We start from the raw sequence: 16,967 nt of genomic DNA, 5'->3' as shown, positions 1-16,967 counted from the left end.
GAGTTCTGTTCAACATTAATCGATGGTGTGTAACCGTGCCCATCTCACCGAATGTGTCCAAGTCCAGTTTCTCTGTTTCTGTTGATACACCTAATCTTGAGAGTCATCCCAACCTCCTAAAATCTTGGTTTTTTGGGATCAAATGATGGGGCATCAGGGGCCAGCATGGTTCCACCCTTATACTTCCTGAACTTTTCACACTCCTCAAACCTGTAAAGCCTAGCAGTCATCTGGGTACCCCCCAGCACAAGATTCTTTGCATCTTCATCTGGGTTCTCCCCATCGAAGTTGATACTCTGCCAGCCATCATCGATTAAGAGAAATCTTGGCGAGACACCTCCATCCACGAAGCCCTTCAATCCATGCCACACGCCGATGGGTTTGAGTCGCCCTAAGGTGGGGAATCTTAACCCTACAGGTTGAGGAACAAAGATTGGTGAGGGAGGAGATCGAACCAGAATAACTGGGGTTGCTACTACCGTCCAGAACAGAGCATGGAAAGAGGAAACAGAAGAAGCAGAAAAGGAGAGTTTTTTTTTTTTTTCTTTCTTTAATTTGCTTTGATCATGGAGGTTTTAGAGGTTTAAAGAGAAGAGATTCCATTTCAGGTTTCCTAGTTTCTGGGTACTAGATATGAAATTGGAATTACAGAGATATAGAGAGATTGAAGAAAAGATAGGGCTTTTGATTTCAGGGTTTCCTCTTCCACCGAAAGGGGATATTCAAATTAGGGAGGTGTGGTGCGATAACCTTGAAGCTGGCAGGTTTTTTGGAGGATTGGAGGTAGAAGAACCTGCTCTGATTTTGGAGGATTGGAGGTAGAAGATGGAAGCCCTGCTCTCCCTCTCCCTCCTCTTCCAAAGACGACGACGGCGGCGAGACCTGCTGTAGAGAGGAGAAAGAAGAAACCTGCTGTCTCGATTAACAGATTGAAGGCTTTTTTTATTCAACGGTTACGATTAAAAGATCAAAAAATAAACGACTCAGATTAACATGTTGTGTTTAGTGTTGAGTTTAAGAAATATACCCATAGCGCTGCGACTACGCGCTCTTCACAAAATTCAGCCCCAAAACCTGAGTATGTAGTAGACATTAATGCCTGCTATACTATGCAAACTGGGAAAACCATTCCCTTATTTCCCTTGATTCCTCACAAGCAATCTGATGGGAAAGATAGTAAATGGTCATTATTAGGACAACCATATATGATTATCAAATTAAAGGGAATGAAGAAAAATCAAACAAAAAGTTATGAGAAACAATTGGTGCCTGAGCAACTTTTATAGACAACCTGACAATGACAAGTCACATTAGAATGTCTTAAGATTTAAGGAAAGAATTTGCACTCTTTGTTTTTTCCAGATTATTTTCCCCTCTTTAGCTACATTAAAAAGTCATATAATATCAAAAAAGGCATTAAAAATTCATAACTCAAAACACTTCATGCACCAACTTAAAAGAAAGGGGAAAAAAAGACAAAAGCACCATTAATTAAAGATAAAAGAAGCAATCTTACATGGGTCCACCGTTTTTTGGCTTTCCTGCAAGCCAGATTTTCTGCTAATATTTCTATGGTTCTGAGTAGGGATGTAAAACGGATTGGATGTTATCAGATCTGGATATTCTCTGTCTGGATACGGATATCCTTAAATGGATACAGATGCGAAACATATTCGAATTTTTGAGTATCTGTTTACATCTCTGATTGTGTAATCCAGACTTTTTTCCTCCCAATGGATACGATTCACTCTTATCCATATTTTAGTCTCATAATTCTCATAATTTCATCATTCTTTAGAATCTGATGAATCTTCAAAAACCCTCTATATCATTAGTTGGATATCTATACGGATCGAATAATTTTTTTTCTGGATTATTCGAATTAAAATTTGGATACCCCTAAATGGATACAGATGCGAATCGAACTCAAATTTTCGAATACCCGTTTCCATCCCTGGTTCTAATGGATATGAAACATTCTCTATGAAAAGGTGATGGTCAAAATAGTTCTACACTCTTGACAAATGTTGTCCAAAGATAAAAGAATTAATCTCTTAGAATCTAATCAGGTATGAAAATTTCAGAAGGTAGGTAGAAGAAACTCCATATTAGTGGAACAATAATTTGTGTTACAAACTTACAATACTCCACTGAGTGAAAATCACTTCCACAATTTAAAAAAAAAAATCAAAATTTAAAAAAAAAAACCATAAAAGAGGTTACTACTTTGTAGTGTGTAGATACCTTTAAACCCTAAAATTTTCTCAACAATCTCAGCCTGGGATTTTTATCCAGATAGACATTCAATTAAACATACTCCCGAAAAATTGGAAAAAAAAGGTATCCTTCTCCGTAACTAGGGAGATTAGCAAATTAAGGCTCTCTTTGGTTGGATTTTGATTTCAATTTCAAGGACCTATTTCAATTTTGAGTACAATACGTGTACTTCTGTAAAATGCACCCAATATTCTTCATGCCCTCCTGAGGTTTTGACAAGTCTACACACACCCTCTGAAAATTCTATGTACCATCTCTATTTTTCAACCTAAAGCCATTTAAGTTCACACCGTTAATTTTAGACGTTAAATGCTAACATGAAGAAGATAATGTACAATTATATCCTTTCTAGGGCTAAATTATCAAAGTACCCTTAAGTTAAAAAAACAAAAATGACAGAAGTTAAAAAAGCAAAATACCCAAATCATCCTTTCCCTTTCACAATCGAAAATACCCACAGAGAACATAAGCCCTTATGCAAATTTGGGAAACCATCCCTTATTTCACTTGATTCCTAATGAGCAATCTGATGGGAAAGACAGTATAATGATAGGACAACCACGTATGGACCATATGGTATCAAAATTAAAGGGGATGAAGAAAAATCAAACAAAAAGTTACTATTGGTGCCTGAACAACTAGTCTAGACGATGACAGTCGCATTAGAATGGTTTACCAAAAAAAAAAAAAAAAAGTCACATTTCAATGTCTTAAGCTATAAGGAAAGAATTAGCAAAATTTTCAGATGTTTTTTTGGCCTAAAGGTACACTTAAAAAGTCATAATATCAAAAGAGGCACTAGAAATTCATAACCTAAAACGCTTCGAATGCCTCCATCATGCACCAACTTAAAAGAAAGAGAAAAGCAAAAAAGTCAAAAGCGCTATTAACTAAAGATAAAAGAACCAATCTTACATGCGGTCAAGACTCTGCTAATATTTCAATTGATCTAAGGGATATGAATCGCACTCTAAGACAAGGTGAGGGTCAAAATAGTTTTACGTTTTTTACAAATAAGGAAAAGGAGCACCACTCGGTTGTGTGCTGTGACATGTACCTGCGCCTACATATAATCGAATACGAAATGATAATGATTGGCACACCCTTGCCTTTCCATGGGGGCAGGGTGATCATTTTGTGCCCAGATGTGTCTAGGCGCAGATACATACCACTGCATACGATCGACTGGCGTTCTTTCTCCCTTGCGAATATTACCAAAAGATAAAAGAATTAATCCCTTAGGATCTAATCAAGTATGAAATTTTCAAAAGGCAGATAAGAGAAACTCCATATTAGCAATCGATATCCGGATCATTTTGGCTGATATCGATTCAATACTGATCTGGATCGGTCTGGATCGAATGATCTTATTCCTAAATTTCAATAAAATTCAGTTTTATTTATATTTTTACCCTTGGTCAGTACCTTTGGATCGTTATCATATCGATCAAGAATTGGTATTGGCAATACCGATACAAATCAATCGATACGATACCAACTCCTTAAAACCCTGCACTAAGTGAAAATCACTTCTAAAATAAAAATAAATAAATAATCCCAAAAATTGTAGTGTATACATACTATTAAACCCTAAAAACTTGCTTAACAATATCAGCAACCGAAAAATGGGGGGAAAAAGCATCCTTACTTTGTAACAAAAAAATTCTTTCCAAAGTAATTTGTGATGCAAATTTAAGTTCAACCGATCAAAATGGACGAGGGAATTGAAACACTAGAAAATTAAGACTCTCTTTGGTAATTTTATTTTAATTTCAAGGCACTATTTCAATTTTCAGATTGTTTCCAAGAAATTGGAATCAGGTTGAAAAGAAATCGTGAAATAGCACATGGCTGGGGTGCTATTTCTCTCTCTCTCTCTCTCTCTCTCTCTCTCTTATTTTGGCTACAAGCTGAATGGAGATAACTGCTCTGTGAGCCGGTCTTCCCTTGTCGTGAGATACTGCTCCCCCCCAGCCCCACCTCTGAGTTGGGATCAGCTCCCCACATGAGGAGCAATGGGGACAGATGCCAACCCACCACATGGACTATTGGGTTCTGGATAGGGATGTAAATGGATTGGATTCGGATTAGATACGGATAGGATGTGATTGGATCCGAATATTCCCTAACCAAATATGGAAACCTCTAAATGGACTCGGATGCGGATCGGATTTGGATTTTTGACCATTTGTTTACATCTCTACCTTGTGTAACCTGGACCTTCCTCCCCCTAGTAGATACAAATCAGTCTCAATCCATATCTCTTACATCATGATTCTCTTTTCTTCATATTCTAGAACATGTTGAATCTTCAAATACCCTCAAAATCATCATTTACTTATTTTTTATTATAAGTATTTGGATTTTTTTTTGGGACGGATTTTTGTCGGAATATTCGGATTTTTTTTTCGTAGATTCAAATTTCGGTTATCCATTTACAGCCCTAGTTCTAGACCCTATAGCCCCCTTTCCCCATACCACCTCTTCTCCGCAACCCTAGTAATGCTTTAGGTCTAAACTCTCCAAGCTAATCAAGAAACCAAATCAAACATGGATTTAATAGGTCATATTCCCATTGGGGTTGCAACAGGATTGGGTTGGGCCAGGCTTTTTAAAACCCCAGCCCAATTATGAGTCCCCTTAGCTAGGCCCTGGCCCGGTCCAACCCTGACTTAGGGCCTGAAAAATCCAGGCCTTACCTGCCCTCAGGGTCGGGCCAGGCTGACCCTGATTGACCCTAATCATGGAGGGGGGGGGAAGGGAGAGATACATGGATTGGACTCAGTTGGCTAGATGGGGGGAAAATTATCAATTTTACATAAAATAATACTATAATAAAATGTATTATCACTTATTATCTTCGTATATAATATATTATATAACAAAATTTGTGTGTTATTTAAAGTTTATAATATATATATAGTATAACTTTAAACAAGGTCGGATTGGGCCGGGCCGTGCTCAGCTCGAGGCCTCAACCCTGGCCTAACTAGACCTTGGCTCAGGGCCAGAAATTTCCAGCCTTGATCCATCCTCAGGGTCATGTATCTCACCCCAAACCCTATTCGGACTCGGGGCGGGCCAGGGTGACAAGGCCAAACTTGCACCCCTAATTCCCATTGATGGTAGATCTTACCCCTAACTATATATTGTGTCCATGAAGAGTGTGGTGGCAGTATTCCCCAAACAAGTTACAAATCAAACATAGATTTCTAAATAATTTTTTGGAAAAAGATCGTTGCTTGGTCTCGTGGTTCCTACTCCCAGACGCATGAACACGTGAAATTACCACACAGCCTCCTTTGAAATAAAATAACATGTTCCTATTTTTTTTTTCCTTTCCTAAACTATCCATCACAAATTACAAATTCATATATAACTCAAGGGAAAAAGAACTTTGTTCGGGAGTGTGACTTACATCAGCACTCCCACGAGTCTATCTCTCTGGTCCACAAATGAAAAGAAACCTTTGTCCCCTTGTTTTGAGGAGGAGAGAGATAGACATATGAGAGTGCTGGCATAGACCACACTCCTGAACAGAATACTACTTCCCATAACTCAAACAGTCAACAAATCATCCACCCAACCAAGTGCCAAATAATTATCACCTCTAATTTGCAGGCACCTCCGATTCCTCTAATAGGGGGGAGTGGAGGCATTGTTTTCGGGCAGAGGGTACGGTGATCATTTCCACTCCCATATGAGAAATTGGAGGAATTGAAAGGAACAACGATTCCCAAATTCCAGCGTGGGATAAACCTTACAAAATAAATCCGTCACTGACAAAAGAGATAAAACAATAAATTTTTTTTTTTTTTTAAAGAAATCAAGGACAAATGGATGCTGAGAGATCGCTTCTGCTGATTAAATGTCATTGAAGAAGATCTCTTCTGGGTTTGTCCGTACTCCGTATACCAATCAATCATCCTGGGCTCCGAGCAAAGGCATTCATGTCGTGTCCCTTAAAAGTAAAACCCAAGCAAAAGCAAAAGAACGCAAACAAACGAGAAAAAGTAAAAGCTAAAGAAAAGAAAATCGTTCCACGATCGGTCCAAAGGATGACGCAAAAGGAAAAACAATACACAAATTAACAAAAGAGAAGAAGAAAAGAAAAAGCAAGAGAAACAGTTCCACCAATTAGGGGCCAAAATATGTATGGATCATTATAGATATATATAGAGAGGTCGGTAAAGATATTAGGAACCAGTTCTCTGAAAGAGTTAAGTTGCTTGAATCAATCAACAATGGTTTCTGATCAAGGGTCACAGCCCATCAGCCTGAAGGTTCTGATCGATAAGAAGAACAACAAAATAGTAATGGCTGAAGCTACCGGTGATTTTGTGGACATTCTTTTCAACTTCTTGACTATGCCCATGGGAACCATAGTGAAACTCATCAGCAAACAACCACAGCCGGCCATTATTGGATCCCTGACCAGTCTATACAAAGAGGTGGAGAATCTTGAGGAACAGCTTCTGCAGAATCACGCATGCAAGTCAATGCTACTTCATCCGATGAATCCTTATGAAACTCAGTGCAGCAGGAGACTGAAACTGAACATTGATGATACAAAGTCTACGTACTATATTTGTGCTATCAATTGCGTCCGAGCGTATAGCTACGGTTATTACAGTACTTTCAAGAATGCTACATGTAGTATTTGCAAGAAAACGATGGACAAGGATGTATGCATGGAAAAAGAAGATGAGGCTGCAATTCTTAGTCAAGGAGATGGAGGAGTGTTTGTTTGTGAACGGACCAAGTTCATGGTAACCGACGATTTGCAGGTAGAGCCCATGTCTCCAGCTGCTACCTTGACACTGTTGCAAAAACTTGGGATCAGAGACATGAGTTCCCTCCAAGAGACTACACTGAGTATTTGCTCAGATGAGGTATGATTTTCACCTTGCAATGGATTTCTTCTTTTTTAATTGGTTGATGATTCAATTTGAATCTTCTGTTTTCGTCTTCAGCAAAGCTCCAAACTTAAAATGGGATGAAGTAGAAAAAGAAATATAACATATCTAACTACAGTGTTGGATTAGGGAAGAAAAGTCATACACTAGGACCTGTTTGATTAGGGAAGTAAAGTCATACACTAGGACCTACTATTTTGTGCCCAAAAACCTGTAAGATAAGGTAGCTAGCAGCTGTAGAATATTGTTCCTAATATTTATTCCCGTGGATTTTACATTGAAACAAATGGAGCCTTAAAATCATGTCTTAATTCTCTACCCTCTCATTGTTTTGAATTTTTTTTCCTTTGTGAAGAGGCATTTCTTTTACTTCTTGTATGTCAAATTAGGTATCTTTCCCTCTTTGGTTTTCCTCCCGACTCATTTAGAGAGACTATTTACATGTACTCCTTGTGGGGTTCTTGAATTATTTGAGACTTGAATGCTATCCTGCCCTTTGGACTTTATTTGTTTTACATCCCATGCATATTGCTTTCCGCTTTGGATCTTGCAAAAGGCCTAGCTAATTGGCACATTTTTGTGAATCTCGGTCTGCTTACGAGGACTAGTTGGAGAATTGAAGAATGAAAAGTGATAAACTCCTTTAAGGTCTTAATGGTTATTTACTGCTTAGTCTATTCTTCTACTGTGTTAGACAAGAATTCACTCAGTTTTTGGGTTGGGGATCTTATAAATCAGCAGCTATTGATTCTTTCATTCTTTCAAGTAATATGAGTTCACTAGGTATGTCAAAATCTTTTGTATTTTGTATGAATGACAGGTCAATCTTAACTTACTGAAAATTTGCTCGTATTGTCTTTTATGTCTTCCTTTATAGATCCTGAATCTGCTCAAGGGATTGTTATTCTCCAAGACACCTCTGACAGATGTGCTTCTTAGAAAGCAAGAATTTACATCTGATGGACTAAAATTTGAGATAGGAGATGCAGTGCAGTCTAAGAGTGAAAGATCTCCACTAGATATGTCTATGAAGTTAACAATAAGTAAGTCAATGAACAAAGTATTATATGCTGAAGTTGGGGAAGACATGGTTAACTTCCTCCTCAGCTTCCTTACCTTGCCTCTTGGATCCATTTTACATCTCTTGGGTGGGAATTCATCACTGGGATCCATGGGCAATCTGTACAAGAGTGTGGAATGTTCAAAAGTTACAAGGGCTGATAGTCTAAGGGACCTGCTGCTGCACCCCGGCCTGTATCGTGGTTCCTACAACCCAACAGGAGTAAATGAAATTAATCTGCCTGATTACTTGAGGTGTACAAGTTTTGAAAATGCACAGAATAAAGATGATGACCCTTACACAGTCTACGTGACTACTAAGGAGCCGTCTAATCGTGGTCGTACAGGTGAAATTTGTAGAGTCTTATATAAGTCTTCAACAAGTGAAACAGCAGGTCAAGGAGGATTTCTCAAGGGACCGACAACTTTCATGGTAACAGACAATTTGGTTTTCACTCCACTAGTCTCTATGTGGATTCTCTCCTTTCTTAAAACCATGAAGGTTCCCCTAGATGACTTGGAGGTTCGGATGGTTAGCGTGGACAGGGAGAAGGTGAGTGGCTCAAAAGTTTTGAAAATTATGATGCATCATATATAATCAAGTAGAACTAGTGCATCACATCAGCATTTGGATTCTTATGGTTTATAGGTTGCCTTGAATTCAGAACCATATAGTCTGGTCAGGGGTGAAGATTGGTAAGGTATATGTCCTGCCAACCTTTCCCCTGCATTCATTCAAGTTCCACTAAATTGTGTAACAGAGCCCATTTTATAAATGCCAATTTGATTATAAGGGTATTATAGTTATGCTTCTTACATATCAATGTTACTTTTATTATGCAGGCTTTGAGGATATTGAAGGCTTCTCTCTTCTCCCAATCGGTACTGACTGATGTCTTCCTCAACTTTGGCCTAAAGACTCCCAAGCAAGAAAAGTAAACCTTAATATGGACATCATGGAATTTAAATAGGCTAGAGTTCAGTGACCTCTGTAATAAGGGTTGTTTGATTTAACTGACTTGCTCATAAAACGTAGACTTGTGTTTATCGTCGATGTTTCCCTTATAGAACAGCATATATACTAGTCTACAAATTTTTTATTTTGTGTTTATTTTGTTAGTAAGAATTCTTTTTTACTTTTGTGGAAGCCAACATATTGCATCTATGTAGAAAGATAATCAACCACCCTTTTCTCATTGTGCTCAAAATGGCATACTTAAATTACTTAATGAAAGAAGAAATAGATTTGTAAATGAGAGATTGAGCTGCTCCATTCCCCTCAATCTCTTCCTCTAGTAATCAGGTAGCTCTTTTAGATCCAACATGTGCTTAATGCATTTTAGTCACTGTGGTTATCCAAACAGTACACCAACTAGCATTGCTAGTTAGAGAGGATCATAAGCACCATCTGTGAGAGTTGTTAAATTTTGAATGTGATGCGCAAGGTGAATAGCTTGAATAGATCTTACTGAATGAGTTGAGAAAATGATGACTGTCAGAACTACAGAGTCAAAGAAATAGGTAATGAGTTGGTGGAAAAAGTACTGTTCCTCGCACATTTATTAAAGGGTTTTTTACAATTACCAACCCAAAAACTTTGATATCTACCATTACCCCCCTAAAAACTTTCAAACAACTGTTACCCTCCCCTGTTGCATACTAATAATTAACTGTCTGTCCCCCACCGTTACATGCCTGTAATGGAGGGGGTTAGTAGTGACAGTATGTCGTTGTCACGGATTTTTTAGGACCAAAATACCCTTATGTCAAAACGAAATAAAACAAATCTTCAAATGGGACCCTTCTTCTTCACTTCACCTGCACTTCATCCTCTTCACTTCCTCTTCACTTCACCTGCTGCAGCAAATCGGAGGAAGAACTTCGTCGGCGGCTCTACAGCACCCATCCCCGTGAAATGAACTTCACGGCGGCGCTACAGCCCCTTCCCTGGGTTCCAGCTTGTAAAAAACCCTTTGAGATCCGTAGAATTAGTGTTTCGTCGTTTATGTAATTGATGAGTCTGTGTATGGAAGGTTTCATTTGATCTTTTGTTGCTTCTCTGCTTCGAGTAAGTATCTTTGGTGTTGGTTTGAAGTTTAATGGTTCAGTTGATGAACTCGGATACTCTCCGATCGAAATCCGAGATTCCTTGTCGGAGTAAATTGCCGGTGAAGTTGGAAATCGAGGACAGCTTGGATGAAGAACATGGACCTCTCAACAAGCGATCCAAGCTCTCTCCTATTCATCAGCAGGTCTCAGTTTCACTCTGATTATTCCGTTGTTTCTACTACTAGTTTAATTTTATATCATGTGTTTTCAAAAAAATGTTTTTTTAAAAAAAAAATTTGGGTGGAGATATAGTTCCTGTTCCATCTATTTCAGTAGAACAAATTTAAGGCTTTTGTGTCTCCCTGATTTTGGCATCAGTTTTGAAAACGCAACAACCTAACGGTCACTGCCACCTCATGTGTAACAACCTGAATTCTTATCTTTATCTCTTGTAAGCAGTTTGTAATTCTTATCTTTATCTCTTGTAAGTCTTATCTTCAAATACCCACGGTTGTAACCAAACCCTGAAATCATGTAACCACTTCAAATATAAATATACATGGTCACACTCACGTCACAGTGTGAGTTCAAACCAATATCTTTGTTTATCTTTCTTTATGGTATCAGTTTCCAGGTTCTAATACACACCTATCATGGCCGATGCTTCTTCATCCTCTCCCTTCCCTATAACCAACTTAGCCAACCTTGTTGCCGTCAAACTCGACGGGACAAATTACCTCTTATGGAAGGAGCAGCTCGAGTCAATTTTCATCAGTTGCGATCTCATGAATCATGTTGATGGTACAACCTCAGAACCTCCCCAACACCTCTCTCAAACTGCAGAAAACGGGACTGTCACAACAACACCCAACACTGCCTACCATACTTGGCGCAAGACAGACCACTTTGTGCGCGCATGCATCGACGCCACCCTCAATGAATCTCTATCTTCTCATATTTTGGGTTTGCGTACGGCAAAGGAGGTCTGGGATTCTTTATCCCTACTTTTTCAACAACAATCTACTGCTCGAAGGACCTTCTTGCACAGTGAATTACAAACCATTGTCAAGGGAACATCTACTATCACCGATTATCTTCACAAGGTAAAATCACTTGCTGATTCTCTTGCTGCGATTAATGAAAAGGTTAAAGACTCTGATCTTGTCACCTGTACACTGAATGGGCTTGGATCCGATTACACTCCTTTCATCATCACCATAGAAAATATGTCTCCCCCAGTGACTTTTTCTGATTTGAGGGCCAAGCTCTTAACTCATGAGCAACGATTGCGTCGTGGATATGGAAATAATGGATCTGTCCAGCCAGACCCACTTTCACAAACTGCTCTATTGACAATGGAATACCCACGCAAATCAAAGGGAAATGGTGGTGGACAGCACAAACAGATGCAACCCCATAATCCCTCTTCAGCCACACGTGGCTACAATCATCCAAATACACCATTCACTTCATTTAATCAAAGGCCTTTCAATTCCCAACAACAGCCACCCAAACCCACCACTTCACCACCTGGCAATGGATCCATTAAATGTCAAATATGTGCAAAGTATGGTCACGCAGCAAGCAAGTGCTTTTTTCGGTACTCTGCTAGCCGAAATAGTGCAGTTACTCCCCAAGCTCCTCAGGGCACTCCATTTACTGGTGTTCACACCTATCCACACCCGATGGTCTCTACTCCAGAAACCCAATGGATTCCAGATACCGGAGCTACATCTCATATGACGTTCGATATGTCTCTGTTGCAACAAGCTCTGCCTTACAATGGCACGGACCAGGTAGCAGTTGGTAATGGTAAGAGACTAAATATCTCCCACATTGGCAGTACCTCTTTACCTTCCTCCCCTACCCCATTATCACTCAATGATGTTCTAGTTGTGCCTGATATTACTAGACAATTGATTTCGGTTTCAAAACTTACCCGTGAAAATAATTGTTCTGTTGAATTTTTCCCATGGGGATTCTGTATTAAGGATCTGCACTCCGGACTGACACTACTGAAGGGCCCTCTCATGGATGATTTATATACTCTCTCTGCACCGAATGTCCATTCTATGGCTTTTTATGGAGCTAGAATACCTGCTGCTGTCTGGCACCAACGGTTAGGACATCCATCTATTCCAGTACTTCATCAAATAAAGGAGGATGATGATTTATTCACTATTCATGGCAAGGAGCTCAATAATTTATGTGAGCCTTGTCAAATGGGCAAACATCATAAATTACCTTTTTCCAAGTCTAATAGGCAGTCTCAACTACCTTTAGAAATTGTTCATTGTGATCTTTGGGGGCCTACACGCCATGTTTCTATTAGTGGTTACAATTCTTATATTATTTTTATTGATGATTTTAGTCGCTTTTCATGGTTGTATCCACTAAAGTGTAAATCTGATGCATTAACTTGTTTTCAACACTTCAAAACCATGGCCGAGAATGTGTTGTCCAATACAGTGAAGTACTTTCAAAGTGATGGAGGATTGGAACTTGTCAAAGGTGCTTTCAAGGCTTATTTAGACAATTGTGGCATCGTATCACGGGTCTCATGCCCTCATACCCCCGAACAAAATGGGGTCTCTGAAAGAAAACACAGGCATATCACTAACATGGGCTTAACTCTACTTTTTCAAGCACACATGCCTAAAAGGTACTGGCTAGAAGCATTTAACACAACAGTTTATCTTATAAACCGTCTTCCAACACCAGTATTGCAAGGACGGTCACCCCATGAGGTTCTATTCAACTCAAAGCCAGACTACTCAGCCATGCGGGTTTTTGGATGTCAGTGCTATCCTAATCTCTGACCATACCGTCAAGATAAGCTCAGCCCCAAATCAAAAGCCTGTGTGTTTCTCGGCTACAACATCTATTCAAAAGGGTATCGTTGCTTGGATCTACAAACAGGGAAAGTCCATCTCTCTCGTCACGTAACATTTGACGAGTCCATTTTTCCCTTTGCAGCTCCCTCACCACAAGTACCCATTACACGCCCTCCCTCTACAATTACCCTTTCTTTACCTCACCCATCAATTCCAACACACCAAAACTCACCATCCCTATTACCCATTACAATGTCTGTGACCCCACCCACAATTCCATCACCTACACCCCCTCCATCCACTAACCCACCATCTTTATCTACTCCACCACCCAATCAATAACAACAAATGACCCACCGCCAACACCCCCAACCCTACCACCCCCCCATCCAATGGTCACTAGAAGTAAAAGTGGATCAAGAAGATCTAGAGTTCCTCTATCTCTTCTTCATATCCGTCATCCCATCCCCCAAGCCTACACATCCATACGCACCTCCATACCCACTGATCCACGTACCTACAAGGCTGCAGTGAAACATCCACACTGGATTGTTGCTATGCGTGAAGAATATGATGCACTACAGGCTAACCACACGTGGACTTTGGTTGAACCCAAGAAAGACATGAACATCGTCGGATGCAAATGGGTCTATCGTACTAAAACCCATAGTGACGGATCCATACACCGTTACAAAGCCCGGCTTGTCGCCAAGGGATACCACCAACAACCTGGAGTAGATTTTACAGAGACCTTTAGTCCAGTGGTTAAACCCGCAACGATCCGTGCCGTATTAAGCCTGGCCATCACTCAAAACTGGCCTATACGACAATTGGATGTGAAGAATGCATTTCTACATGGGTGCTTGGATGAGGAGGTATACATGCAGCAGCCGCAAGGATTTGTTGACCCTCAAGCTCCACATCATGTGTGTCGCCTTCAAAAGGCACTATACGGCTTGCGACAGGCCCCAAGAGCCTGGTATCACAGGTTCCAAAATTTTTTACACCAGAATGGGTTCACTCAAAGTAAAGTTGATACATCCATGTTTTCTTTTCATACCAACAATGGCCCGCTTATCCTCCTATTGTATGTCGATGACATCATCCTAACAGGAGCCGATTCAACATCTATCACTAATTTTATCAACATCCTCAGCCAGGAATTTTCAATGAGTAACCTTGGAGCATTACATTATTTTTTGGGGCTGGAAGCTATGCGTGACAACAAGGGGCTGTTGTTAACCAAAACAAAATACACTCTGGAGCTCTTGGACACCACTAATATGACCAATTGCAAACCATGTGGAACCCCTGTGGCTGCTGGAACTAAGCTCTCAGCCAATGATGGTGATCTGTTACAAGACCCTCATGAGTACAGACAAATAGTAGGTGCTCTGCAATACTTGACAATGACAAGACCGGACATCTCCTATGCTATCAATCAAGTATGTCAGTTTATGCACGCACCGCGCACAACCCATCTCCACTCGGTGAAGTGAATTTTACGATATTTGAAACACACAATTGGAGCGGGTCTTCCTATCAGGTCAGGTTCTCTTGACTTAATAGCGGCTTACACAGATGCCGATTGGGCTGGATGCCCTGACACTCGACGGTCCACTACAGGGTTCTACACATTCCTAGGCCCCAACCTCCTCTCATGGGGCTCGAAAAAGCAGCCCACCGTCTCTCGTTCTAGCACAGAGGCAGAATACAAGGCTTTAGCTGTTACTGCGTTAAAAATATTATGGCTATCCTACCTCCTTCACGATTAGGGAGTCAGCATCAACAAACCTATGGTGATACACTGTGATAGCATATTTGCTGCTCACATGGCAGCCAATCCGGTATTGCATGCTCGAACCAAACATATAGAAGTTGACTATCATTTTGTTCGAGACTTAGTTTTGAACAATACAGTGCAAGTTCTTTTCGTCCGTTCAAACAACCAAATTTCTGACATATTTACAAAGGGGTTACCATCGCCTTTGTTCAACAGTCATCGGGCCAAACTGCTGTATGTTCCACCCATCAGTTTGAAGGGGGGTGAAAACCCAACAACCTAACGGTCACTGCCACCTCATGTGTAATAACCTGAATTCTTATCTTTATCTCTTGTAAGCAGTTTGTAATTCTTATCTTTATCTCTTGTAAGTCTTATCTTCAAATACCCATGGTTGTAACCAAACCCTGAAATCATGTAACCACTTCAAATATAAATATACATGGTCACACTCACGTCACAGTGTGAGTTGAAACCAATATCTTTGTTTATCTTTCTTTGAGTTTGTAATCGACTATTTATGCTAAGAAGATTAGATCTGCCCAGCATTTTTTAGTTTTCATCTTCTTATAGAAAGCACACAAGGAGACACAGAATTATACTGATATGTTTTTTTGTAACATATTCCCATTATAAAAAAAAGTAGTGAAAAATGTTGAAGGGTATCATCTTTTAATTATAATCGGGCTTTACTGCTAAATCCAAGTATCTGACGTTCAGGCTTTGTCACAATTCAGTCTTTATTGTTGGTCTGGTTTTTTTCCCTTTAATTTTCTGTTTTTTGCGCTCTCAAGATATGCAAGCTGAATATCCAATTGATCTGTTTCTAAATGACAGGGAATGAGGAGAAAAACATTGAGATAAAGCTTAAAACATTTGGTTCCGAAGAGAGGAGAGGGCCTATAATCCTGGTTGGCAACGCTTGCTGTAACCCGGACATGAAAGAAAATATGGTTGGAATTTGCTTCATTGGGCAAGATGTAACAGGGCAAAAGATGGTAATGGACAAATACACCCGTATCCAAGGCGATTACATTGCAATTGTGCGAAATCCTTCTGCACTTTGTTTGCGTGCATGAACATGTTTAGGTGCATGGGTTCATATTTTTATTGTGTTAGACGGTCTGACCAGATTGATAATTATCTTGTGGTTATAATGGCAGGATAACACACCCAGCACCTGGGATCTCAGAAGCTTTGATTCAGGAGATGTTCCATCACAGCCGGGGTTTCTCAAAGGAAGGTCTTGGCCTGTATATCAGCCAGAAACTTGTGAAGATCATGAATGGTACTGTACAGTATCTTAGGGAAGCAGAGAGGTCATCTTTCATCATTCTCATTGAATTCCCATTGGTTCGCCGCCTTATGGAGTCTAAGTGACCTTCAATTTCCAGGAGAATTGGAATGACAAACTGTTTCTGCACCACCATATGGCCTGAACTGATGATGGTGCATCACCATGGGCTTTTAGGAAATTGGGGCCATAGCTCATCACAATGCCAGGGCTGATTGGCCGGGCTGGCGACGACAGAGGGCACCTGGCGGCAGTGTTGTGTGATCTATCTACATTGGTTTTCCTCTTGTTAAGAGATAAATTGCTCAGGACTGAGAGTGAGTTCTGTTAAATACTCCCTTGTGGTTTGGCATCCAAAGCAGGCGAAAATTTATGAAGCAAGAAATTGTCGACTCAATATAGATTTTTGGTTTCTGCAGCAGTGGCGCGTTTGCCGCGTTTCCGATTCCGCCTTCACAGTACAATCCTCTTGATGAGCCAAGCCCATTGGGTCTGAGATTGAGGAAGAGCCCCTCGCTTTTGGATTTAATTCAAATAAGGCTCTGTCAAGGTAACACTGCGTCATCTGTAACCAATGGAAATCTTGAAGCCAATGGGATCAGTGTGAACAGACAAGTTTTGAAAGGATATCAGGGACACAACCTCGTCATCCTTATTAGGAGCAGAGAAGAAGTTATATGCACAGATGGTTGCTGCCGGAGCAAGAGGTATTCGTCGGAGAAGGAAGTCGTCACGGAACAAGGAGGTGTTCACCG

At 40.1% G+C, this 16,967-nt stretch overlaps 1 protein-coding gene across 1 annotated transcript in view; it reads left to right on the top strand.

Annotated features, from left to right (window-relative positions):
- The window catches only part of LOC122645953, a 100,850-nt gene that overhangs the window by 53,169 nt on the left and 30,714 nt on the right, over positions 1 to 16,967 (top strand). Inside the window, exon 3 of the mRNA XM_043839377.1 lies at positions 8,071 to 8,466. Coding sequence (XP_043695312.1) covers positions 8,071 to 8,466 — 396 coding nt within the window. The remainder of the gene's footprint in view (positions 1 to 8,070; positions 8,467 to 16,967) is intronic.

This window comes from Telopea speciosissima, chromosome 11, assembly GCF_018873765.1.
Source record: "Telopea speciosissima isolate NSW1024214 ecotype Mountain lineage chromosome 11, Tspe_v1, whole genome shotgun sequence".
Taxonomy (NCBI): domain Eukaryota; kingdom Viridiplantae; phylum Streptophyta; class Magnoliopsida; order Proteales; family Proteaceae; genus Telopea; species Telopea speciosissima.
This window is presented reverse-complemented; position numbering and strand designations above follow the sequence as displayed.